This window comes from Alternaria triticimaculans (genome assembly GCF_023758025.1).
Source record: "Alternaria triticimaculans strain BMP 0046 chromosome Unknown scaffold_5, whole genome shotgun sequence".
NCBI lineage: Eukaryota > Fungi > Ascomycota > Dothideomycetes > Pleosporales > Pleosporaceae > Alternaria > Alternaria triticimaculans.
Window position 1 is genome coordinate 217,440 of NW_026055962.1, and position 24,767 is coordinate 242,206.

The 24,767-nt window shown below is 53.8% G+C and overlaps 8 protein-coding genes across 8 annotated transcripts; 5 read left to right on the forward strand and 3 right to left on the reverse strand.

Moving 5' to 3' along the window:
- Nucleotides 1-230: 230 nt before the first annotated feature.
- Nucleotides 231-5,534, reverse strand: J4E78_004400 (uncharacterized protein; the record flags this gene model as incomplete). The annotated part of the gene is made up of 1 exon (XM_049365029.1): nucleotides 231-5,534. One exon carries the CDS (start codon nucleotides 5,532-5,534, stop codon nucleotides 231-233), a length of 5,304 nt encoding a protein of 1,767 aa, XP_049222830.1.
- An 871-nt stretch (nucleotides 5,535-6,405) lies between these two features.
- On the forward strand, nucleotides 6,406-8,919 carry J4E78_004401 (uncharacterized protein; the record flags this gene model as incomplete). The annotated part of the gene is made up of 1 exon (XM_049365030.1): nucleotides 6,406-8,919. One exon carries the CDS (start codon nucleotides 6,406-6,408, stop codon nucleotides 8,917-8,919), a length of 2,514 nt encoding a protein of 837 aa, XP_049222831.1.
- Nucleotides 8,920-9,143: 224 nt separating this feature from the next.
- Nucleotides 9,144-10,358, reverse strand: J4E78_004402 (uncharacterized protein; the record flags this gene model as incomplete). Its single annotated transcript, XM_049365031.1, has 1 exon — nucleotides 9,144-10,358. One exon carries the CDS (start codon nucleotides 10,356-10,358, stop codon nucleotides 9,144-9,146), a length of 1,215 nt encoding a protein of 404 aa, XP_049222832.1.
- Nucleotides 10,359-10,638: 280 nt separating this feature from the next.
- J4E78_004403 (uncharacterized protein) lies at nucleotides 10,639-12,309 on the forward strand (the record flags this gene model as incomplete). The annotated part of the gene is made up of 1 exon (XM_049365032.1): nucleotides 10,639-12,309. One exon carries the CDS (start codon nucleotides 10,639-10,641, stop codon nucleotides 12,307-12,309), a length of 1,671 nt encoding a protein of 556 aa, XP_049222833.1.
- Nucleotides 12,310-14,741: 2,432 nt separating this feature from the next.
- On the forward strand, nucleotides 14,742-15,299 carry J4E78_004404 (uncharacterized protein; the record flags this gene model as incomplete). Its single annotated transcript, XM_049365033.1, has 2 exons — nucleotides 14,742-14,889; nucleotides 14,941-15,299. 2 exons carry the CDS (start codon nucleotides 14,742-14,744, stop codon nucleotides 15,297-15,299), a joined length of 507 nt encoding a protein of 168 aa, XP_049222834.1.
- A 1,211-nt stretch (nucleotides 15,300-16,510) lies between these two features.
- On the forward strand, nucleotides 16,511-18,068 carry J4E78_004405 (uncharacterized protein; the record flags this gene model as incomplete). Its single annotated transcript, XM_049365034.1, has 3 exons — nucleotides 16,511-16,559; nucleotides 16,938-17,699; nucleotides 17,785-18,068. The coding sequence occupies 3 exons, from the start codon at nucleotides 16,511-16,513 to the stop codon at nucleotides 18,066-18,068; spliced, it is 1,095 nt and encodes a 364-aa protein (XP_049222835.1).
- A 1,773-nt stretch (nucleotides 18,069-19,841) lies between these two features.
- Nucleotides 19,842-22,931, reverse strand: J4E78_004406 (uncharacterized protein; the record flags this gene model as incomplete). Its single annotated transcript, XM_049365035.1, has 3 exons — nucleotides 19,842-20,087; nucleotides 20,146-22,861; nucleotides 22,912-22,931. The coding sequence occupies 3 exons, from the start codon at nucleotides 22,929-22,931 to the stop codon at nucleotides 19,842-19,844; spliced, it is 2,982 nt and encodes a 993-aa protein (XP_049222836.1).
- A 300-nt stretch (nucleotides 22,932-23,231) lies between these two features.
- On the forward strand, nucleotides 23,232-24,650 carry ERG10 (erg10, acetyl-CoA C-acetyltransferase; the record flags this gene model as incomplete). Its single annotated transcript, XM_049365036.1, has 5 exons — nucleotides 23,232-23,296; nucleotides 23,350-23,399; nucleotides 23,453-23,525; nucleotides 23,584-24,073; nucleotides 24,132-24,650. The coding sequence occupies 5 exons, from the start codon at nucleotides 23,232-23,234 to the stop codon at nucleotides 24,648-24,650; spliced, it is 1,197 nt and encodes a 398-aa protein (XP_049222837.1).
- Between the last annotated feature and the right edge of the window lie 117 nt (nucleotides 24,651-24,767).

Below are 24,767 nucleotides of genomic sequence, written 5' to 3' on the forward strand. Positions count from 1 at the left end.
GAAGTCGTAATTCCAGCTTTTCCATCGACGCACATGACACCGAGGAGAATACCAGAATAGAGTATTAGAAATTGGATTGAGAAGAGAAAAGGACGTCGCTATTCTAAAAAAGAACCGCTAAACACACCATGGTATACGCTGCGCCGTCATTATGTACCCTGGGCAAAAAGCCCGAACCAGTCATGTAACCAAATCGTAATCTCATTACCAATGCAATCCCTCCTCACCCATTACTTCCAAATCTGCCACTTCTTCTTACGCTTCGGCACCACGAAGCTATCCTGGCTCATCTCCTGCTCCTGTCCGCTGAGACTAGCCTCATCGTCATCAGCGCTATCGAAGCTATCTTCATCTTCCTCTTCGTACCTGCCTCCGCCAAGGTACTTTGCGCCTACTCCTGCAGTGCCGTTGCGCTGGGGGTAGGCTGGGTAGGAAGAGGTACGATCGTAACCACCTCGTTGTGGTTGTGCGGCGTAGTCAGCACGTTGGACTGGTTTCTCGGTGTACTCTGGGTCGACGACTTGACGCGGTGCGGTGGCAGGGTGGGTCTTGCCGTCTCGGCCGCCGCTGGAGAAGTAGTCACCTCCGGCTGTGTCTTGTCGTGCTTGGAGGCCTTGTCCGTCTCGCGAGTAGGGCGAGTTTGGTCCGGCGCCGACGATCGCTGGATGCGGTGGGTATGATTCCCGCTTCGCCTTCCTTTGTGTTTGTGCAGGTGTATGAGCGGCAATATGGGCATCATGCTCCCACTTCTTGTCGTGCGAGTGTTGGTTCAAGATACCACCCATGGATCTTCGCTGCACTTTAGGTTCTATCTCTGGCGAAGGCGCAGGGAGTTGCGACTTGTGAGACGAGTTATAGGTAGGCTGCTTGCGCGTGGAGGCGGAGCGGGATGGCATCGCTGTCGCTTGGGTCGCAGTCTGGGTAGCGGGAGGAGCGACCGGCATGCTGACGTGCCGTTTCGCGGCCACGTTGTCCCAGGCAGCAGCTCTGGACGAGGTACCCGCAGCTGCATCCAAGCTTCTTCGTCCTTGACTTTCCGGAACGAGATCCCGGGGAATTCCGTTCGTTTGGTTCGGAGCTACAGTTGCAGCTGCGTTAGCATGGAAGCCTGAACTCAAACGATTCTCTCGGGCAGTGGGAACGGGAGCTGCAGGGCCAATGGCAGTGACAGGGGCAGGCTCAGAGCCACGCCTGTTGCCAGACCCCATACTCGGCATGACTATCCGAGGTCCGACCTTGTACCTTTGCTGCGTGCGCTCTTCTTCCTCTTCACTAGACATCTCCCCAAGCTCACTTCCGCTTTCGCTGCCCGAGATGGAATTGCCATCATCGCCGATCGTCGCTTTGCGCTTGCCACCAAAAGAGCCAAAGAAACCACGGGATCTACCCCTTTCTTTCTCGACGACGCCCTCCTCAGGCTCGACATAAGTAAGCGCTGGCACGAGTAGTCTGTAAGGCATTGTGATACCGGCCGGGTCGTGCTGCGATACCTCAACGTTGAGACAGATGTCAAGACCACCCTCAAGGTTGACGTATGGGCCGTGGTGCCGCTCCGTCTTCTTAGTCAGTACGCTGGGTCGGCGATGGAAGGTAGACGGTCGATCTTGAGACACACTGTGCCGGCTCAAGGGTGGTGTTGCAGTCTCAGACGTGTCAGGACGGGCGACATCTACTGACGCGCGGCGACGGAAGAGTGATGTCAGAGAATTGCGTCGCGAACGAGTGGGTCTCTCAGGTTCTGATCGATCGGGCGAGAACGAAGACTGTGGTTGATGGTGGCCGATCTGAACTTCATCGGCGGCGGCATATGAAGGGTTGTTGCGATAAGACACAGGTGGTCCTCGGCCTCTTCCTGAAGGTCTTCTCTGTTGGCCACTGAGTCTTCTCACCAGCTGCCCTGGCGCGAAGTCTGACATCGTTCTTCCCATGCGCGGCCCGTTCGCAGGGGTCGTGGGTGGCGATGGCGTTTCTGACGGTGAAGATCCTGGCTTGTACTCTCGAATGCTACACCAATTTCGGTGTGGTAGCAAATGTGTGTTGTTCCTCTTCTTGCCGTCGACGCCGTGAGTGAAGAGGGGGATCATGTCTTCATCTGTGTCTGAATCGAGATGGTGTATCTTGTTGCGCTTGTTGATGATGTCTGCCATCACGTCTGGAGGCGGTGTGTTGACAATAGCGGAAGACACAACATTCGGCATGTATCTGTGATCCTTGTCCTTGGGAACATTCAGCTTCTTGTTGCTGTAGAACTGTCCGACTGCCGCCAGATGCACGTCACCACCGAGTATGGTAACGCGCACAGACTTGGTCGAAGCAATGTGTTGCAGCTCCTTGATGAACCAGTTGCGCTCTTCTTTGTGGTGCTTGGCTGTCCAATGATCGTCTAGGTCATCCAGGATCTCGACACCTCCATCGAACTTGTTGACAAAGTTGCCCAGCATTCCTGCGCGGCCGAGAGCCTTTAGAGGGTCCATAAGCCTGCTTGTGAGGATGTTCTCGAGGAAGTTCAACCGGGGGTAGGCAATGGGTACTCCAAGGAGCACGATCAGGTGCTTAGTCTCACCCTTGATGATCTCATCTTCCAGACGATCGAAGATGATGTCGTAGGAGTCTTCGGTAAGAATTTCATCACGCTGTCGCTCTGTACGGCAGTCAAGACCGAGGAAGGCTACTTGACGACCGAGCTGCATGAAGACGCTCCGAGAGCGCTCCTTGATGTACGGGCCAGGACTCTTTCCAAGTACCCATGACGGTTCGGTCTTGTCGGTTTCGGCGGGTACAGACTGATGTTGGAAGAGCATGTAGTACTTGAAAGCAACGGCACCAACACCGGTGAATACTGGCGTTTGCATAAAGTGATGAGGGTATGATCCGAAGCCGTCGATAATGTCGTGGTCATCCCAGATATTGACCATTGGGATCTGGGAGTTGGCCATGCCAAACAAACCCTGGGAGAACCACATTGCATACCGATCGAGGTAGAACTGCTCCAGCTCGTTCTGCATCTCCTCAGAGAATGTCTGATGGTGCTTGTGCATGGGGTTTCTGTTTTCAGTCCATTGTCTGAACAAAGTCGTTTGCCTCATTACAGCGTCGTTGTAAATCTGATCACCTCCACCGATCATCACATGGAATGGGCGGGTTTGGTGCGTGTTCAATACATCGCGCCACATCGGGTCTGGACCACAGAACTCATTCGCTTCGACAGTGGCCGAGAAGCCGTTGCAGCTGTGAAACATGATGTTCATAGACTCTCCCTTGGCTGGGACCCAAAATCCGATGGCAGGACCTTGGTTGATCTTGTAGGCAATGCGTGTCTGAGTACTGCCAAGTTCGACTTCGATGTTGAAGCGCCAGAAGGTCACGCCTCGCTCAGCATACAGGCGTATACCGGGGAAATCACGGACTTTGCCAAGCTTCTCGCCGTCCTTCTTGTGAATACGGGTTGACTTAGAACCCGATCCGTTCGTTGTGCTTCGAGTCGTGGAGAACAAACCGGTGTCGTCTTCAATGCGCGATAGGTCCTCGTCCTCTGCGAGTTCGTCAACCGGCTTGACGTATAGCGCCTCACCAGTACGCGACACTTTGACTTGGCCTTCGATGGGATCGACGTAGGATGGGTCCAGCTGGTCCTGGCTAATTTCCTCCGGCGGAGGCGGAAGTATGTCCATTGGCTGCTTGAACAATCGCAACGTCGGCGGCTTGGCATACGAAGAAGAGGCGTCAACAGTAACAATCATGATACTGCCTCTCCAGATTTCACGCTCACGTCCGGGAACGCTGCGATCTCTCCGAAGACCGGTGTAGCGTAGGAGCGGTCCACACTTGAGGTATAGTGGTGGATTGAAAGCAGTGTGTGTGGGGGCATCGTCGGCATAGCCATCGTAAGTTGGCTCCGCGTATCCGCCTGAACGTCTTCGTCGAGAGGCCTTGCTCTCTTCCCACCATGCTTTGTTGCCGCTATTGGCTTTGACTGGAGCGTCTAGATCTAGATCATCTGCAGTAAGGAGACCGATCGGTGCACTTCTCCATTCCTCGAGCATAGGAGCGGGTGTGTAGGTCCTCTCCGGCTCACTGTGATGGCGGGAGTAGCGATGTTTCTTCTCGGGATCGTGCTGCTCTAGGTCCGACTCGGATTCGGAGAACATGACGCTCTTGCGATTGGTCTGAGGGACAGGCGGAATAGGCGGTATTTGAACGGTCTGGGGAACGGGAGGGATCTTGCGTGGTAGTTGCTGGGTATCATTCTCTCGTGGTGATCCTTTGTAGTCGATATCATTTTGTTGCATTTCCATCTGTGCAGCCATGAATCCACGGCTGTCTCTTTTCCCCTGGCCCCTCTTGCTCTCCGAACGAGATACATCAGAGGGTGTCGAAGTGTCGCGGACACCTACCAGACCAAGGCCCGCGGGGTTGGCTACGGGCTTCCTGGGCATGTTCTGCGAAGGCAGCATACTCCGATCGCTGTAGCTGCCAGATTTCCGTGAGCCCGCCGGTTCCTTTCCCTTCAAGCTGCTACCTCGCGGTATGGCAGCATCAGTATGCGGTACCGGCTGGTAGGCCATGGGAACAACCTGCGCTTTTTGCATGGGTACATGCTGAACGGACTGAACTGCTCCTCCTTGCGCATCCGAGGGGTGCCATGGGTCGCTAAGGTCATAGGCATAGCCGTCGTCCGATTCCAGGTCGCTCATGGGCGGTGACATCGGTGGGGACATTGGCGGGGACATGGTTTTGTCCTGGAACGGCATAGACACCTGGCGCCTGCCGTTGTTGGTCGGAGCAGAAGCGTTGGATGACTTCTCCGGTATGGGCACAGACACGACGCGTTGCTTTTGCGCAGCTTCTCGCGCTCGTCGTTCTCGCATCTCCGCCTCAGCCTTCTCTTGCGCGGCCAGTTCCGCCTCGAGTATCCGTGCCCTTCTCTCTTCTTTGCTGATATCGTCTAGCTTCCCCTCCAACTTTTGCAGGGGCGATCGGTCGGGCACAGAGGGTCTGCGCTGAGAGCCGCGTCGCTGGACGGTCCCCGCCAACGGTTCGGCTGGCGCATAGGGTGGTGACCGCAGCTCGTACAGTCTGTTGGCAGCTGTTTGAATAGTCGCCTGCTGTCTGCTCGGGTTCAATTGGATGGCTGGGTCGCGCGATCGGCCAGAGCTTGAGCGCGCGGGTACTTTGACCCCTCTGGCATACGGGTCCCGGTATGAGGAGGGTGGCGCACGAGGTACTTCTGGGGCAGCTGGCACAGATTCGCTCGTTGCGCCTGTCGTCGGGGGCGGAATATGCCTGCTCTGCCGCCGCCTATGCCCGCTGCCAATGGTGACATTGCCATTCAAGGGCACAGTTGCGACCGGGCGCGCAGTGTTGCTGGGTACGGTATTCGACATATCGGGCTCTGGTGGGGATGCGCCTGTGGGTTGCGCATCGGCTGGGCGGCGGTAGGATTTGCGCTTCTGGGGATTGCTGTCTGGAACTTCAAGGAGAGTAGGATTGACGGCCCGCGATGCAAAGGAGCCGCTGTTCCTATTGTTTTCCATGATGCGACGAGATCATGGGATCGGTAATGGCTACGGTGAAGCAAGCGGGGCGTACCACCGTCCTGGGGAGATGGGACGAAACTAGGTCGGGCGCATCTACGTAGCTAGGTTACACTATCACATGCGGTCTTAGATACACGTCTCAATTGCAGTCCTCGGTGGTGGTAGCTACCTAAGAATGTCGGGTGCGGAGATGCGGCGGAGGTGTGCTGGGGTGCAATGTGCGGTAGCGATGATGGACGGCGCAATGACAACGATGTGTCGCGGGAAAATCAAGAGATGCTAAGTGCAAGGACATAGGAAGAGCGGTACGGATGCAGGGTCGGGGCAGTTATCCATGGCCAGCGCATATCACAGAATGGTGGTGGCGGGCGCGGTAGAGGAGGCTGGGGCTCGAGCTGGACGGACGGCAACATCTTGGACAGACAGGCATCCTCCACACGGCGCCCGGCAAGGCAAGGGCGACGGCCACTAGCGCCACAAGGGGAAGGCGTCCCGGGGGTCCCAATACAGGCACCTTGCATGCGAAGAAGCCAGAGAAGTGTCAAACATCAACGTTTCAGTCGCCGACTTCCTCGACGTGACGCCCCAGGTGCTTTCTTCCTCCTCTTTCACACCACGCCTGTATTGTTCCCCCCGGCGCACTGCACTCGGCGCGCGCATAGGCATTCGGTCCATCTAATTCCCTGTCGTCGTAATCAGTCTCCTCAATAAGCTCAATACCGACGACCCTCTCGACTCGCCGCCCACGGTATCCTCACCACCCACCTACGCATACTTCCTCAGCACGCGCTGCCACGTCACGCCCTACGACCCTACACGATACATGACCGCAGCCGGCTGCACATAATACCCTCTCGGCGTCTCCGCCATGCGCATTCACTTTTGGAGCCTGCTGACGGCAGCGACACTGGCTACTGCGGGAAGGCACCTCCCACCCCGCAACTACTCGAGCCACGACTACTATGCCATCCACATCTCCCCCTCCGCATCCCCCTCAGACCTCGCCGCGCACCTCGGCCTGACCTACGAGGGCCCCTTCGGCACACTCGAAGACCACCATGTCTTCAAGGCCCCCAAGCACGAGAACGACATTGTAGACGACGCACAACAAGAACTCAAGAGGCGGCGGCGGAAACGGGAAGTCGGCCCCGAATACCACCCTCTCGACAGCGTCCACTTCACCCAAAAGCAAAAGATCAAGGCGCGGCACTGGAAGCGCAGCGTCATCCCAGAACTGCCAGAACGGGGGCCCCCTGTTACGGATGCCATCAAAGCTCAGCGGGAAGTAGCGAGCCAGCTGCAAATCAAGGACCCCATCTTCGAAGAGCAATGGCACATCTTCAATGTGAAGACGCCTGGGAACGACATAAACGTCACCGGTGTGTGGCTGCAGAACATCACCGGCGAAGGCGTTACCGCATGCGTTGTCGACGATGGCCTGGACTACACCAGCAACGACCTCAAGGACAACTTCTTCGCTGCCGGCTCCCACGACTACAACGACCACGAAGACCTACCGACCCCGAAGCTCTCCGACGACCGCCACGGCACACGATGCGCGGGAGAAATCGCCGCCGGAAGGAACGACGCCTGCGGTGTCGGACTTGCCTACGACGCGAAGATCTCGGGTGTGCGCATCCTGTCGGGCGACATTACAGATCTCGACGAGGCACTCGCGATAAACTTCGAGATGCAGCAGAACGACATCTACTCGTGCTCGTGGGGTCCACCTGACGATGGTAAGACCATGCAAGCTCCAGGCATTCTCATCGAGAAGGCCATGGTCACTGCTGTTCAGAAGGGCCGCGGCGGAAAGGGATCCATCTACGTTTTCGCGGCAGGCAATGGTGCTGCGAGCGACGACAACTGCAACTTCGACGGTTACACCAACAGCATTTACAGTATCACCGTCGGCGCCATCGACCAGAACAACGGCCACCCATACTACTCCGAAGCCTGCTCCGCACAGCTGGTCGTAACATACAGCAGTGGCGGCGGCGACGCCATTCACACAACAGACGTTGGCGCAAACAAGTGCACCAGCCAGCACGGAGGCACATCGGCTGCCGGACCCATCGGTGTAGGAGTATTCGCTCTTGCGCTCCAGGCCCGTCCTGAGTTGACATGGCGCGACATGCAATGGCTCGCCGTCATGACAGCTGTTCCCTTCGACACGCCCAGCGACTGGACCAAGACCTCGATCGATCGCATGTTCAGCCATCAATTCGGATACGGAAAGCTCGATGCCTACGCTATCGTAGAGAAGGCAAAGGAGTGGGAGCTCGTCAAGCCTCAGGCATGGTTCTACTCACCTTGGATGCACGTGAAGAAGGCGATTCCCGAAGGCAATCAGGGCCTTGCCAGTGTCTTTGAAGTCAAGGAAGACATGCTCAAGAAAGCCAACTTTGCTCGTGTTGAGCATATCACGCTCACCATGAATGTAGAGCACGAGCGCCGCGGCGACCTCAGTGTTGAACTCCGATCTCCAAGCGGCATGGTTTCGCACCTCTCCACCGCACGCCGCGACGACGAAGCGCCATACGGCTACATCGACTGGACCTTCATGTCCGTCGCCCACTGGGGAGAGAACGCCATTGGCAACTGGACCGTTATAGTCAAAGACGTCAAATCCGGCAACATGAAGACAGGCACATTTACCGACTGGAAGCTCCGCCTCTGGGGTGAATGCATCGATGCCTCCAAAGCCAAACTCCGCCCCATCCCTGACGAGCACGACGACGACGATCACGACAAGATTGATGATCATCCAGCGCATACCACCAGTATTACCATACCCAGTGGTACCTCACCTACCATGACATCCATCCCCGATGACCACCCTGACCGTCCCGTGAACCAGAAGCCCTCTCAGACACCAGCTAACAGTGGTGTGCAGACGACGACTTCGGCCACTGCGAGTGCCAGTGTCACGGCGTCTGTTGATCCATCTGAGAACTTCTTACCCAACCCCTTCCCCACATTCGGCGTGTCGAAGCGCACCCAAATCTGGATATACGGCGCTCTCGCCCTGATTATCGTTTTCATGGCTGGTCTCGGCATCTATTTCTTCATTGCTAGGCGCAAGCGCATGAAGGACTCGCGCGACGCGTACGAGTTCGAGGTCCTGGACGACAACGAAGCTGGAGATGACGCGGGCTTGCTTTCTGGTGCTGCAGGCAGGAAGAAGCGCGCGAAGAGGGGTGGAGAGTTGTATGATGCTTTTGCTGGCGAGTCTGATGAGGACTTGCTGAGTGATGACGAGGGCAGCGAGGGCCCGTATCGGGATCAGGATAGGTTTAACGAGAAGTATGCTCAGGATCAGGATGAGGAGAGCGATGAGGACAGTGGTAGTGGAGCGAGCTCGGCGGGCAAGAGGCAGTAGGAACGTCTCCAGCTTTAGCATCAGCTTTTTTTGTACAGTGGTTTTATGCGAATCAGATCATTGGGCGGCGTCTCTTCTTTGCTTAGACACGTATTTACCTGCCGTCTCAGTGACGCCCACACGAAATACACGCGCAAAACCATGGTGTTGTCATACCTAGATGGATTATGAGAAATTGGGGGTATCATATTTGCGCGCATAACTTTTTCCCAAACTGAACAAATCTAAGCAACCTTTCTTCCCACATTGCCTACTCCTCTTCCTACGACACTAACAACTATCTCCTCCCTCTCGCCTCCAGCCTCCCTAAAGCCCCATGCGCTGCCGCCAAAGACTTTGGAGTCCCGCGCCAGTTGTATAATCTCCTCACTGCCCAGTATATCCTTGCCCAGCGCCACTCTGCCCACATCCTCGCTACCCATAGCCATGAGCATGAGTACCGTAGGCGCCGCAACGTTCTCCACGCATCCTCCCTGCGATATCTTCTCGAGAAGCTGGTATGCGCATTGCTTGCCGATTTCGTCTGCGGGCACGCCGCCGTCGGGTGGTGAGCATACGTCTGCAGAGTATATGCACCCCGTGCTGGTTTCCGCAACGAGACTAATACCGAAACCCACTGCGCCTTTAACTTTTCCGCTGGAGTGGCCTTTGGCGTTTGTAGGTATTAAGGGCGCGGCGCTGGCGTCGGAGAAGATGTACGTGTCTGGGACGAATTTGTTAAGGATGCCTCGCGCAGTGAAGGTCATGCGCTCGTTGTTGCTCTTGGGGACTTCGACGCAGTAGGCTACACCTCTTATCTTCTTGACTCGTCCGGGGTTCAGCAGGTGCAGTGTCTTGGGCAGGCGGACTTGGTGGTTGAAGACAAGTTGTACCTCACCGCCTGCGCCCTTGCCGCCTGCGGGGGCGGAAGAGCGCTTGAGGATGCGCAGTTCGATGTTCCGTTCGATAGCGAAGTTTTTGTAAAGCGGGAGGATCGCGGTGCGTACGGTGTCGGCGGAGACGTCGCCGGCGATTGTGGAGGCTGTCACGCAGCCTTCGCCGTGGAAGACGACGTTCATGTTTCCTTTGCTGAAGGGCGCGAGAACGCAGAGTGGGATCAGCCACCAGCTCACACCCCTCTTTCTGCACTCGGCTGGTATCTCGTGTCTGATTACGCCGCCGCTGGCTCCTAGACCCTCGGCGCTTCCGGTGATGAGACCGGGTCTGTAGACCAATGTCGTACCCGTCATGCTGAATTGAACCTGTGAGCCGTTCGTCACCGAATCGAGCAGTCGGATAAAGTTTGTCTCATGGCGTGTTAAGCCGGGTGTGGTCGAGGAAGAGCGAATTTGCGAGATGCGAACGGGTCGGCCGGTGAGGGTTGCCAGGAGGAGGCGCGAGATCATATGCCGATGACCGGTAAAGTTCAAAGGCTGCTGCAGCGCTTCATCGAGAGCCATCGTGAGGATATGCCGGGGGTTTCGGTATTGTTTGAGAGGGTTTGCGACCGAGTTGGCAAGTTCAGGTAACTTTTTTTGGCGGAGCTCGGGCGTTATCGATAAGACAGACTAGCGCGAACGCGGTGTTCGCGTTCTGGGGTGGAACGCCGGAAGGCGCGTTGCTGCATGATCTCGAGTCCGTCTCGGGAAGACTGTACATTCACGTGCGCCGACATCGCATTACCTCGAGGACGCATTGTATCTTTTTCTTTCGTTCGGTTTCCTTCATTCATGCGCGGCGATGGTATACCTGACGAAGCAAGCGCCGAAATTGTTAAGAAACATTGGTGGAAAGCGGCATGCTGGCGAGGACGATCACGAAGAACCCGCGTCCAAGAGGCAGGCGAATGACAACAATTCGTCTACAAATCAGCAGGAAGAAATCGATATCGATGCCGAGCCCGTGTCCTCCGACAATGAATCGCATCCTCCCCCTCCTCAACCGGTCCAACCCGCGAAACCCACTATACCTACGTCTAAGGATACCGAGGATACAACTCTGAGAAGACCTCAGAAGAAGGCTGCGAGAAAGAAGGTTGGGATAATACGTGCGCCTACGAGTGGGACGTATCAGAGTGGTCAAGCGCATAAAGCCACGACGATATTCGACGATTCGAAGGAAAACACACCTGCGTCGTCTACAGGGTCAGCTAACGATGGGCCAATTAGTTGGGGTATGGAACACTCTTCCCAGAAGACCAGTAAGAACAGCAAGGGCTATGGTTCGAAGACCAGGAATATACACGCAGCACCACCTGCGAAGAAGTCTGGGAAGGCAGCGTCAAAGACTACAGGGCAGACCTATGGAGTGAAGAACAAATCGCGGATTGGCCTGTCACAAGCTGGTGACGAGAGCGATGCCAGTTCCATTGGTCTAGACGACGAAGAGCTCTTTGCGCTGCCAAAAGACTGCGACAGACCACAAAATAACATCGACGGACTGCGTAGACCGAAGAAGAAGGTGAAAAACACAAAGACCGAAGGCGGCGATGCTACACCCAAGATACTCGAAGGCGAAGAACTGGACAAGGAACTAGGAATCACTCCAATGAGTCCCAAGTCACTGAAGAAAGCAGAAAAGGCAGCCAGAACCGCCCAACTCCTTGGTCAACTAAGCAGCTGGAAGGAGAACCAGGAACCACCTTCCTCACAGCCTGATTCCAGCGCACCACAAGAAGCTCTCGACGACATTAGCAGCTATATCGGGAAGCTTCCCGACGTAGAGGAAGAAGGCTCACGATGCACATTATGTTCGGAGCCAGTCGAGCAGGACGAATACTGGAACTTCTGGAAAGGCAAGGATAAGACGGTCAAGAACAAGTCCGCATTTTGCCATGCGCACAAGAAGAAGTCGGCGCAGAAGGAATACACACAGGAAGGATACCCGGATATTGACTGGAAAGCGCTTCCCAGACGAATACGCAGGAGCAAGGCGACGCTGTTACAGATACTCAACAACGACCGGTCCAGTATACACAGAGATCGCTACGAACCGTTGGCATTGACTGGAAAAGCGGCCGCTGTGCCCTCGAGACGAACAGATCTGGCAGAAGATGTTCAAGAGGAACTGGAGTCATACGCGCTTGACGAAAAGGCCGCTTACCCGGGTTACTATGGTCCTCACGGCCGTCGCGTCATCACAGAGAGCGTGATGGATACCCTCAAGGTCGAGATGAAGAATTGCAAGGACCGTGTCGTCCAAGCATCCGGTATCGCGGCCTTTGTGCAGGCCGTCATGGTGCCTGAGGCGGCGATACTGCTCATCATGGACGACTGTTCAGTGGGTAGGGAAGAGGCGGATGAGATCAGGGAGAAGACGTATGATATGGGTCTTTTGCTGAACGAGGAGATTGAAGATGTGCTCGAAAGACAGGACGATAGCGACGATGAAAATGAGTATCAGTACAAGTGACGGAAGGGGTGAATTCTGAGCTTTACCAGATTTTTCACGAGCGTTGTTTCTTTGGCTTCACCGCACTCGTTTCACGCTCTGCGTTCTTATCTGCTTTAGCCACATTCTTCTGCGCTTTGTCGGTTCATCGGCTTTGGCCACACGTGGTCGCGTATTCTGATACCCAATACTATTTCTACGCCGCTTTCATCGTGTGCAATTCTTTCGACTGCTTCTCAATAGTGAGCATTTGCTTGCTACATGTTGACTATGCTACTTCGCCAGTCCCCTCAAAGTACAGATAGAGTATACAGACCCAGGCGTCTCGCTGATTATCCAGATCACCGTCCTATCGTATCCATCACGCCTTCTCAAGATCACGCAAACGCGATTCTCTTGGCACTACGTCTATATAAACGCCGTTTTCTTGCCCATAGAACTCATGCCCCATCTACTGCCTTTGCAGTTTTCCAAAACAACATTGTGTGAAGGGGATGTGGTCCGCTCTCAAAACTGGTAGTGGCTGACTCATGTCGGCATCTCTTCTCCGCTGTTCGAAACACTGTCGACAGATTTCTATGTTCATACATCTCCAAAAAAGACCTTTTCAATGTGGCCATGATCTGTGGATTTCGGACCCCTCGGTCGTTCCAAAAACGTTCTCAACCTCAGCATGTCCGCCGTCGTGGCCCCGGCTCACAATATTTAAGTCCCTGTCGCCTCTTCTCTCCATTCTTCTTGCAAGAACACGAAAAATCTTCTGTATTACCAAAAGAAAGTCGGGCAAGTACGCATGGCCTTTCCCAAAGATATTGCGAAACAAGATGATGTCTGCTCCTCGCTCTTTCCCTTCGCCAGGAACTTTTCGAAGACCAACTGCGACGCACCTGTATGTGCTAAAACATCATCAAAAGACTCTCATGGTGCGTTCGATCCCTCAGAGTACACCGAATACAATCTCGCCCTTCCGGTCTCTTCATTCCACCAAAACGACAAGTGCCGAAGCATATGCGACCCCACATTCTCGAAAAGTACAGTCAATCTCGATACGGCCATGCTTCTACTCCTCGTGATATCCAAGTGAGCCAAAAAGGAAAAGTGCGAGAGTTCATGTTCGGGCGGTTGGGCCGGCTTCCGCTGTGCATCGTTGAGAATGGAAGATGGCTTCCATACATCACCATGGCGATGCTTTGTGCTAGTGCAGATGGGTATAAATATCACGCCTGGCACGCCCGCCTTCATTCTTCCGTTACCTTACTTTCTACACCACAACAAAAAGTATGTCACCACCTCATCATGACTTTTTTTCGAAAAAGCTCAAGACAGCTGTGATGTCTTTTCGCTGTCTGCCTGCCGCGAGCTACCAAAATCGAAAGTCTTACGAAGTCATGTTTGGAGAACTGCACATCAAAAGCCCCAACGCATACAACATGGCCGCCTCCAAATCTTTGAACTTGTTATCCAATATGCTCGCTGTATCCAGTTCGTATCAAAAAGAACCACGAAAGATTCGCCTTTATCAAAACTCGCAGTTGATGTAGACATGACGGCTTCGCTTCTCTAAAATCCAAGCATGATGTTTCATGCCAGATGCATCGCTTTTGGAAAGTTCATAGACATGCAGCAGAGCACATGGTATCCCAAAACTTATACGTTCGAGTTAAGCGCTGAAGGTGTGCCTCGGTCGTATATATAGCTCCAAGCTTTACTCCGCTCCTCTTCTCTTCTATTCTTCATCTCCCTCCCTATTTTTTCAAAAAATGTTAGCCGCACACGTCCATGGTCTGTTCGGAGAATCGCGGTGCAGATATTTCATATTCAACCTGCGAGCACGGAGTGCTTTTCCAAAACACACAGCGATCAGCCTCATGGACTTGGAGATGGCAACCTCGATACACACAAAAGCTTCCTTGCGACAATGGCAATGATGTGAATGATTTAGTAGCGGCTGGACACTATGCGAATGGACTAGCTCAAGGTGATAGCAAATGGGTACACGTGGAATCTCTTCGCATCTCTTTTCTTCCTCGTTGACTCGGTACCAAAAATGTGTACTAGAAGTTACCTTCACTGCTACTAGAGGTAGCACAATTTGTGATGCATTGTCTGCAGAATATTTCGGGGCTGGAGGATACATTGACTTAGGAAGTGTGTACTTATTAAGATTTAACAGTATGTATACGCCACGCATTGTAGCTAATGCAAAGCAAAATCATCGCAACAGTCTTGCGGGAGAGCACATTTCCAGCAGGATCTACGTCAAGCTTTGCGATAGCTTACCGCCCGCGCTACTGGTGAGAGGGCTCAGCACGTGGGAAATACCTGGGTATTCACTCATATAAAGTGAAGGTGAGAGCGATATTTTGACTTTCGACTCTACACTCCTCTACAACACAACAAACCGAAACAACAAACACTGCAAGATCCACCAAACCATTCAATCCAACATCATCATGGCATCTCCCAACTCTGCCGCCGAGTTCTCGTTTGTAGAAGTGACTACTTTCCCTCCTCAGTCCGCCGAAGTCCAGGCCAAGGTGGCCCGCCTCCAGGCAGACACCGACGAAATGGTGGCCGAGAGAGACAGGTTTGCAGCCATCAGTAAGTACTGCAGAAACAAGTGTCATGAATTCGGAGCTAATTGTCATCTAGACGGGCCCTTCATCGCCGCCGGCGGTGACCCGGACAACATCCCAAACCCATGGCGCCTCACACCAGCCCGCCTAGACAACATGCTCCGACTCTACTACGGTCTAAAGCCCCACGATCGTTCGTTCGAGGGTATCTCCTTTGTTCAGTACTTTGGAAGCATCGACGGAATTGCCAACGGTTACCCCATCGGCACCCGCGTCACGTCATTCAACATCCATACTCAAGTCACCAACCTCAACGAGATCTGGCGCATGGTCAAGTGCATTCAAGACTCCGAATCTTTCGGCGAAGGTGGCACAGGCCTCCCCGTCCACGGCGAGGGAGAGCCCACGTTCAACATACTCGTCACGATGACTTGAGCCCGAGCTCCTGCTTCAGCTTAGATGGTTGGACATACCAAGACCCGAGGTAAGTCCTGGCTGTACGAACTGCATTAGAGACATACACTGACGTCGTACCCTACCTCCGCAGGTATCAGAAGGTTTCTTGGTTATGGCGACCTCAAGAAACACGAAAACTTCCTCGCGGCACAGCTATGGCTTGGGTGAGTAGAAATGGATAAACGGTAGCTTAGTGGAACCAAGAACCCTTTGTGTGCAGCTCGTCTAGGCGTCTACATTGATTCAAGCGGGCTACATCCAGATACTTATGATAGCTCGTGTATGACTTCAAGGGCTGGCAGCCTTTTAGGCTCTCCTTCAAAAAATTCATGTAGTTTCCAGAGCCATGTTTTGTGACCGATAAGTCCTTCGTGAAAAACTTTGTATATCTCAAAGCGGTTTTAAAAGTTCGAGTTCTTCATGAGTTAGTATCTTTTAGCCTCCACAGGTTCTCGAAATCTAGGCGTCTCCATGACGCGAGCCACCTCTGGGAGGACTACGAGCGGTATCTCGCATCAGTATTCCGAGCTCACGGTCACTCATAACTCGCGAAGCCTTTCCCACCATCAAGTATAGAAAGGTAAATAAACTGGGCTTCGTACACAGCCTTAGTGCGTATATGGGCGATGTCTCCAAACCCTGGGAATGTTAGAGTCTGCTCATGTTTGTATCAATGAATAGGAGTTGCCTGAGAGGTCGATAAGCCTCGCGCCATCTCGAAGGACCAGCAACGTCAAAGTTACCGTGATGCGGCGCACCAATAGGGTGTAGTCTCTAGCGTGACACGGGAACATGAGTCAGCCGCAAGTGAGTCTTTGTGATGTTCAACTTGGCAGTGATGGTCTCTCCTTCCGTAATCTGCTCTTGCTCTTCCAATGCTACCCGGTCGTGTACGGTGGGAGGGATCGACATGAGCGCAACATAATCACGGATGTTCCGACCAGCTGGCGTGTTCAGGTCCCGCCAGACTCCTTTCGACACCCAGATCTCATCCCGATCTTTGCCAGTTCTGTCGTCCATGTAGGCGCTTGGGCATTGTCCGGGCCCCGCACATACCCCATCCTGTTACCAAGACCCTTAACGGAAGTCGCGCATCAACTTGGTCAGATTCATCGCTACCGCTTTGAGATATGACGCACCACTCCAACGTTCCACTTTCCCTCATCCGATCCATAGCACGCTCTTGCGGCATGAACCACGCAGCAAAAGTCAACAGTCATTTCTGGCCTGATTCGCCCCGTACGTCAGCATAGCCTCCAACAATTCCCAGCGTCCGTCCTGCAGCTGTGCCACGGTTCTACAAGCGTCTGCCCCACTACAGCACACAATGTCCAAGTACAAAAGGCCTTCCTCGATAAACTTTTCTTTTCGCCCTAAGTACTCACCAAGAACGAGATCGCTGGATCTTCCATTGTTTTACGCTACCTAAAACCAAGAATTCACAAGCTCAAAGCCAAATCGACTGCCGAACTCCACCTCCACTTTTCGTCCGCGAGACACCAAAGATGGACATTAGATGGACCTACCGTGTCGGCGCGTTAACCGTACCTTCCTTCGATAATATAGGAGCCCAATGAATACCAGAGTGGAGCGACGGCGTATCTCGACAAAGCGTAGCCCGCATTCTTCACGACGCCCAGGTCCGGGTTCTTGGCTACGGCCTCGTAAAGCGCGTCCGACCCGGCCAGACCCCATCCCTGACGCCTCTCACGCTACTAGTCACCTCGGACGTTTCAGTGGATGGACAATACTCGACCTGGAAGGTCGCGGTGAGTGATCTCAGATTACTCTTCGACAAGGTCAATCGCGAGGACATTACGGTTGAAATTACAGACACCAGAACAGCAGACGGAGCACCCTCAGTGCCGCTCACAGATTGCGCGCCAGAGCTTTTCGCAGCATGGGAGTGCTATCGGTCAGCTCTCCTTGAAGATATCCAGGAACAACAGTGGCTCACCGCCGACATCGTCCTCCGTGAAATCGGAGAATTGCATACCATACGCGCCCCTACTCTCCTCATCACCGCACAAGATGCCGACTCAGCCATATGGTGGGACAGAATCCTACCCCACATACGTCAACTACTCCCCCAGACAATGGAGGTCGATCTCCTTTACGCACCACACCTGGCCATGCAGACATCTGGAGACGAGGAAGAAGCAGAGGAACCGTATGTACGCCCTGCCATATATTCTACAATGCAGGACTACGACGCCATCGTAGAGATGGGAGCCAGTATAGGCGTAGAGCAGCCGGACAACAGCGGAACAGTGGGTGCTGTCATCGTACTCAAGGATGCGGCAGGCAATGAGACCAATTGCGCCCTGACCAATCACCACGTCGTTGCGACACACGATTCAAAGAGTGTCATCAACAGCGGTATGTCGCTGGACGTACGGACACATCAACCAGATTGGCTCACTCTTGAATCTACGACATGACTCTACTTCTATTGTACCGGTAGACATGGAGCAGCGATTTGGAACGAAAGACGGCATCATGCTGGCTTTCGGCGTCATGCATGACCGCAAAGGAGAAGAGTTCATGAGGGCCGGCGACTCCGGAAGTTGCGTACTACTGAACGAACGCAATGGGAGAGCGACCGTTGTCGGTCTACTCTATGCCTCCAACGAGCACTCGCGCGTTTCTTACATGATACCATTCGACCTGGTTGTACGCGACATAGGGCTAGTGACAGGCCAGAAAGTGTCGAAGCCTGAGTTTGTTCAGTACGACGAAAGGGCGTAAGTGCACTTTGGGAGAGGACAGCGCATAGTCATGGTGTTTATTGCGCACCAGTTTATAGATCAACGTAGCTCCCTACAATCAGTTTACAGAAAGCTTTGACATCTCGAAATTATCAGACAATGATTCTCATGAGACTAGTAAAGCGTGTCCATTCATGTAGCCATTCGTCAACACTCGTGTCGCGGTGCTTCGGCGATGCATGGAAAGCTTGTATATCGCTAAACCCCGATGGGCACGAATTGTGTTCATTCATAGAGACTAACTTCTCATCCTCGCTCCATGCCAAATCATTCGAGTACCTCGCACAAGGAAAGGCCGAACAGGTCTGCGGCCTACATTGAGATCAAAACATGCAAAGTAGTTAACTCAACATCAACGTAGGCCCCGGGGTATCTGGCTTTTCCCCTTCAATGAAGTGCGAGTATGCGCCAATATCGACGTTTACTTTGTCGCATAGACTGAGTTTGCGCATGCGTCCAAGCGAATGGCATGTTTGATCTTCAGTTGGAGTTTTGCACGGCTGCTCTGCAACGTATGGCTCGAGAAGCTAACGAGGTCCACGTTCGTGGAGAATGGTGGGGATGAAGACCTCACTCCGTTCGAGAGTAGTCATGACGCGAGGGGATTATTGTGAGCACTTTTGGAAAGATGTAAGAATCCGCATTTTAGACCCAGAGAAGAAGCAGACGGTGAACTTTCATGTTCTCTGCGACGTAAGACTATGGCGCGAGGAGGTATTCAATATGATTTTCAAAAAGAAACTGAACAGTGATGATGTCGTAAAGTCCTCCCGGCTCCAGCATAAAGTCAGAGATATCGACTTTTGAGTCGTTTGTATGCGTTACTTGGTCATTTGTTTTTGGCAATCGTGATGCTCTCAGAGGCCGAAAAGAACATGGCGAGTGTTGTTGTAGTTTTGGTAGACCGGAGAGAAAATATTGAGCTTCTTGGTCTTTTTTTGGTGGACCGGGAGAGGACATGGAAAGTGTCATCGTCGATTTTGGTAGGCGAGCATCGCATAAATCAAGTGAAGTTTCGTCATCTGAGAAGCTGTCCCTCAGTCGTGTTTTGGTTTCAAGATATTGGAAGGAGCGCAAACATAGCCATCGCTGCTTTCACTTTTGATGGAGTGTAGAGCTGAACCCAGACATGCGTTGTGAGTATTTTTATTTTGACGAGAAACAATAGATACAAAGCACCAGATCATCTTTTCGTCATGCTTTGATCTTGCTGGAAAAGACCGGTCTGGGAGCCCACATGAGCAAGATAGCTGACGGTTCTGATGGGAAGCAAGACCCGGGCAGAGACATGTATCGTTACAGGGATGATTTTGATTTTTTTTTTTTGGAAAAGACCGGTCTGGAAGCCCACACAGGCCGAAGGTACTGTCGATTTTTGTGGGAAAAAGACTGGACAGGAAGTCCACATTGTCTTTGTAGTGGTGAGCTTTTGGTGAAAGAGAAGACAGACACACATGGGTGAGCACCCAAGGGATTTTGGTTCAAGGGAAAGTATTGTAGGAGAAAAGAGGGTGGGTGAGCAAAGCCAGTTATATAGCCGTGCTAGCTCTCCTAGAAATCACGTGTTGCACTGGCATTTGCATGTGCGAGGAGAGGAGGAAGGTAATGATGTAGTGACATGCGACGGGTATATTTCATTTCGACTCTCCAGCCACTTTCATGAGCGCATCTCCAGCATGAGTTCCTTATATGCTTTTGTAGCTTCCAATTTGCGCCGTTCCCATTTGACTCCAAAGTATGCTATACAACCATCCTAACCGTCAAGCACTCCGCTCTCTTTGAGTGAACGGAACAGTTCCGGTTCCAGGAACTTGCTAATTGTGACGTCCTCCGCGAGACCCTTCCTTCTTCGTGTCTTGAGCACGAAGTCGCGTGCGAGTTGTTGTGCGGTTGCAGGTTCGAGCGGTCGGGTTGTGATGTCTTTGTCGAGAGGGTCGCCGGGGACGATGGACCAGCGGTCGAAGACGAGGGAGAGGGAGACTTGGCCTTGTGTGTGGATCTATGGGAAGTTAGTATATGCGCTAGGTAATGGGAGTGATTGTAGGAGGTGTACGTACCCTGAGATCGGTCTCGAAACCGAAAGAATCGATGACCGGGATAAGACCACGCACGTTGTACAGCGGTGTGCCCGCAATGGGTCCATCCTGTAGGACGTGTCCTCTCCTTCGTGCGAGGACTGTGTACAAGCTGCTCTTGGTGTCTGCAGGGCCGACCATACTGCAAGAGTACACCGGCTCCATCAGCCTGGGACTCGCCATCAGGAAACTTGAGTAGCACGCTCGTCGACTGGTGGGGATGATCTGACCACCTCCGCGGAAGATGGCTTCTGGCGCAAGTTCGACATCGGTGATTCGGAACTTTGTGTTGCGAATGGGCTCTTCGCAGAGCGGGCCTTCTCGGGTAGCCCAGCTGAAACCTTGTCGAAGCGTATCGCGCACCGTTCGCAGAGTCTTGCCGTCGACCTCTGAGGGAAGCGTGTCGTTTTGTAGGATGTTGGGGCCCATGTCGTCAGGTCCGAAAGCCCAGATGTTGCGCGACGCGAGCAAATCGTATCCGTAGTTCTCCTCAAAGAACTTTCCAACGACTCGGACGGGATCTTTGATGTTGACCTTGCCAGCTTCGATATCTTCCGCGATACCTGGGTCGAGCGGCTCAGCAATCATGGTGAGTTTGTTCTTCTTGTTCGGTGTAAGCGCGTAGCACTTGATGGCGGACATCTCAACGACCGTCTCGCAGAATCTTGTTACGGGATCTGACACCTTGATCTCCATGTCGGCGTATAACCGTCGTAAATCGTGCAGAACACAGTCCATGTACAATTCGCCCGTACCGAGAACAACGTGCTCTCCTGACTCCTCGACCTTGGTTGTGATGAGCGGGTATGACTTGTTGATCTTGCGCAGACCGTCAAGCATCTTCGGTAGTTCGGAGGGGTTTATCGGTTCGACTGCGACCTTGAATACGGATTCAAAGAAGTGGCGGATGGGTCGGAAAATGTAGGCGTCTTCGTCTTCGGGAAGTTTGGTAGCCACAATAGTCGCCGTCTTGACTATCGAATTATCGACACCGCCGAGCAGCACCCAGTTACCTGCCGGAACACCGCTGACAGGGATGTTGTATCGTGACTGCGCTATCCATGTGTCTATTACTGTCGCAACGACCATGTCTTCCTCATCCTCGATCGTGTAGCCTTCACCAAGAACACGCACCGACTGCGGCGAAGTTGCAGTACCGCTCATCACTCGGCCCAATGCTGTGAACGACTTGGCATCTGTTGCATTGAACAGCTTCGTAACATGTATGACTAGGGGTCCGTTCTGGTCGCACTTCTGCATGGCTTCGGCGGTCTTCGTATCCAGAGGTCCGGTGTAGTGTTTTTGCAGCAGCCGTTGCGCACCTTCTTCGGGCGAAGGAACGTGTTGGGTGATCATGTCTACGAAACCGAGAGATGGCCCGAAGTACTGCTGGCATACAAGGCGCATCAGCTCCTTTGCGTCGGTCTTGTATTCTGATGGCTTCAATCGGATGCCCAAAGAGTCGAGCGTGTCCTTGAGGTCATCCGGACTCTGGCTCAGTGTATGCGAGTAGATCTTGTAGACAGGCTCCAAGATCCAGTGTACGAAAGACCGTTGTGAGCCCTCCTCCTGCCGCTTGCGACTGAACTTGCGGCTTCCAGGATTGTAGAAGATGTCGCCCCAAAGACGCATGGCGAATTTATCGATATCCAGACCCTTCATCGGAACGCCGAAACCTGGGAGTTTCGATGGACCGGGGTAAAAGTCGGAGTACATCTTCGCGAAGGACTGAATGGTGAAGCACCATCGCATGCTGGAGCAAGCGAAAGCGACATTGCCTTTCTCAGGGCTTACTCGTCTACTCTCGCCGCGGCCGGGGATGGTGTTCTCGATGATAGTGTTGACCTCCTCGATTACGTGCTTAATCTTGAAGTATGCGTCGCTGGGCGGCAGCTTCAGCTCTAGGATCAAGCGGTCCATCTTGTTGACCACAAGTGTTAGGGGTAGATCTTCTAGCACTGCGTGCTTTATGATTTGCTCCGTGTTCACTTGCACACCCTCAACCACATCCACCACCAAGACCACTCCGTCGACTAGGCGCAACGAGGCGGCGACTTCATCGGCGAAGTTTACGTGTCCGGGGGTATCGAGGATGTTGAAGAGATGCGACTTCAGCTTCGTGTTCTGGAGGACGAGGCTCATGGGCGCAGCCTTGATGGAGAGGCCTCGTTCGCGCTCGAGCACGTGTACGTCGGTGTATCGCAGCTGCTCCTCCCGCTTCTTGCCCCTCTTGTAGTCCAAACGATCTTGGATGTCGTGTGTCTCCATGACCAACATATCCATAAAGGCAGTCTTTCCGTGGTGCAAGTGTCCAGCTATGGCGATATTCCGTATCTGGTCGGGGAAGTTCATCAAATCCGTCAAGAGCTCTCTCGAGTGATGCACCGGGGGCAGATCTGTCTCTTGAATCGTGAACTTCTTCTGCACTACCGGCGCAATAATAGGCTTCGCCAGCGACTGCGTGTCTTCCTCGTGCACCAATACTTCGACATCTGGGCCGTATACGTCGGACGCAGAAGGGTAGTACTGCTTGTCTTCGTGGAGGATCACGGCATTGGACGGCCCCTCGTCCACCTCCATAAGCTGCTGGTCGTTCGTCTCGGCTTCCTCCTCATCGTCAAGGACATAGGCGTCGGCTGCCTGGCCGGTGCTCTGGACATCGTCGTCGGACTCGGCCTCGCCAATAAAATTTCCAAACCTGTCAAAAGTCAGTCGCGTAACATGTTTGGAGAGAATGGGCGCACTCACTCGTCGTATAGGTCATCCATGGCGGCGGTGGGTGTGGGTATATGCGCGGTGGTGATGCGCGTCGAGCTCGAAGCTGTCGCAAAAGTTCAGACGTGGTTCCGCGGCCTAGCGCTAGGCGGTGAGGGCGGAGGTTGCGGCTGGCCAATGGGGCTCCGAGGCGCCTCCTGCAGGGCCAGCAGGCGCCATCCGTTGTCGCGCAAGGCTAAACTCCAAAAAGATCCATCGGGGTATATTTGTTGATCGGGCCATTTGCTCAGAGGCACCTTATATCTGCTCTCTGCACCTTCACTCCGCTTTCCTGCATACCCAAGATACCCATCATGTCGTCCCTTCCCCCAGTTTACATCGTCTCGGCCGCCCGTACGCCTACGGGCATGTTCTTGGGGTATGTTCCCTGGTACTAGAGAAGAGGGGCACCACCGACTCACGCGACAACAGCTCCCTCTCGAGCCTGAGTGCTGTCCAGCTGGGCTCTCACGCCATTAAGGGTATGCCAACCTGTTGCCATTGGAACATGAACTCGTTCTAACACCTCATGTAGCTGCCGTTGAGCGCGCCGGTATCAAGCCCACCGATGTCGAGGAAGTCTTCGTTGGCAATGTTCTCTCCGCAAAGTATGTACAATACCAAACATGCCGAAACTCCAGGAGAACTCTATTGACGACCCTCCAGCCTCGGTCAGAACCCCGCCCGCCAGTGTGCCATTGGCGCTGGCCTCCCCGAGTCGACCGTCGCAACCACCATCAACAAGGTGTGCGCCTCGTCCATCAAGGCCCTCATTGTCGGCGCCCAGACCATCATAACCGGCAATGCCGACATCGTCGTCGCAGCGGGAACCGAGAGCATGTCCAACACCCCCCACTACCTCCCCAACCTGAGGACCGGCGCCAAGTTCGGAGACCAGCCCCTGGTCGATGGTGTGCTGAAGGACGGTCTGACCGACGCATACAAGAAGGAGCACATGGGTCTGCAGGGAGAGGAGTGCGCAGACGATCACGGCTTCTCCCGCGAGGACCAGGACGACTACTGCATCCGCTCCTACAAGAAGGCCAACGCCGCACACGAGGCCGGCTGGTTCAAGGAAGAGATCGTCCCAATTGAGGTTACCGTAGGACGCGGTAAGCCTGCGGTCGTTGTCGACCGAGACGACGAGCCCAAGAACGTAAGTCGCGACCCTGGCAGTGTTCACTAATCGGCACTTTCTTACTTATTAATCACAGTTCAACGAGTCCAAGACGCGTACACTGAGGCCCTCTTTCAAGCCCGGAAACGGAACCGTCACCGCTGCCAATGCTTCACCGCTCTCCGATGGCGCTGCTGCTCTTGTCCTTGCCTCTGAAGAGGCTGTCAAGAAGCACGGCCTCAAGCCCATTGCTAAGATCCTCGGCTGGGGTGACGCTGAGCAGAACCCCTCCAAGTTCACCACCGCCCCAGCGCTCGCCATGCCCAAGGCTCTGAAGCACGCCAAGGTAGAGCTTTCTGCTGTCGATGCCTTCGAGATCAACGAGGCCTTCAGTGTCGTTGCGCTCGCCAACATGAAGATCCTTGGTATCCCAGAAGACAAGGTCAACCTGCACGGTGGTGCTGTCGCGCTCGGCCACGCGCTCGGTGCCTCCGGTGCCAGGATCACAACTACACTGCTCGGTGTGCTAAGGGAGAAGAAGGGCAAGATTGGCTGTGCCGGCATCTGCAACGGTGGTGGTGGCGCCTCTGCCATTGTTGTCGAGTCGATGCAGTAGATGTGCCGTCTCGTTAATGAAGACACGTAATGCTAGATATGAATGAAGTAATCATCTATACTTGGGCTGGATCTCTGCGCCCAGATGCACTGTTGCGTGAGCCAGATAGTAAACATG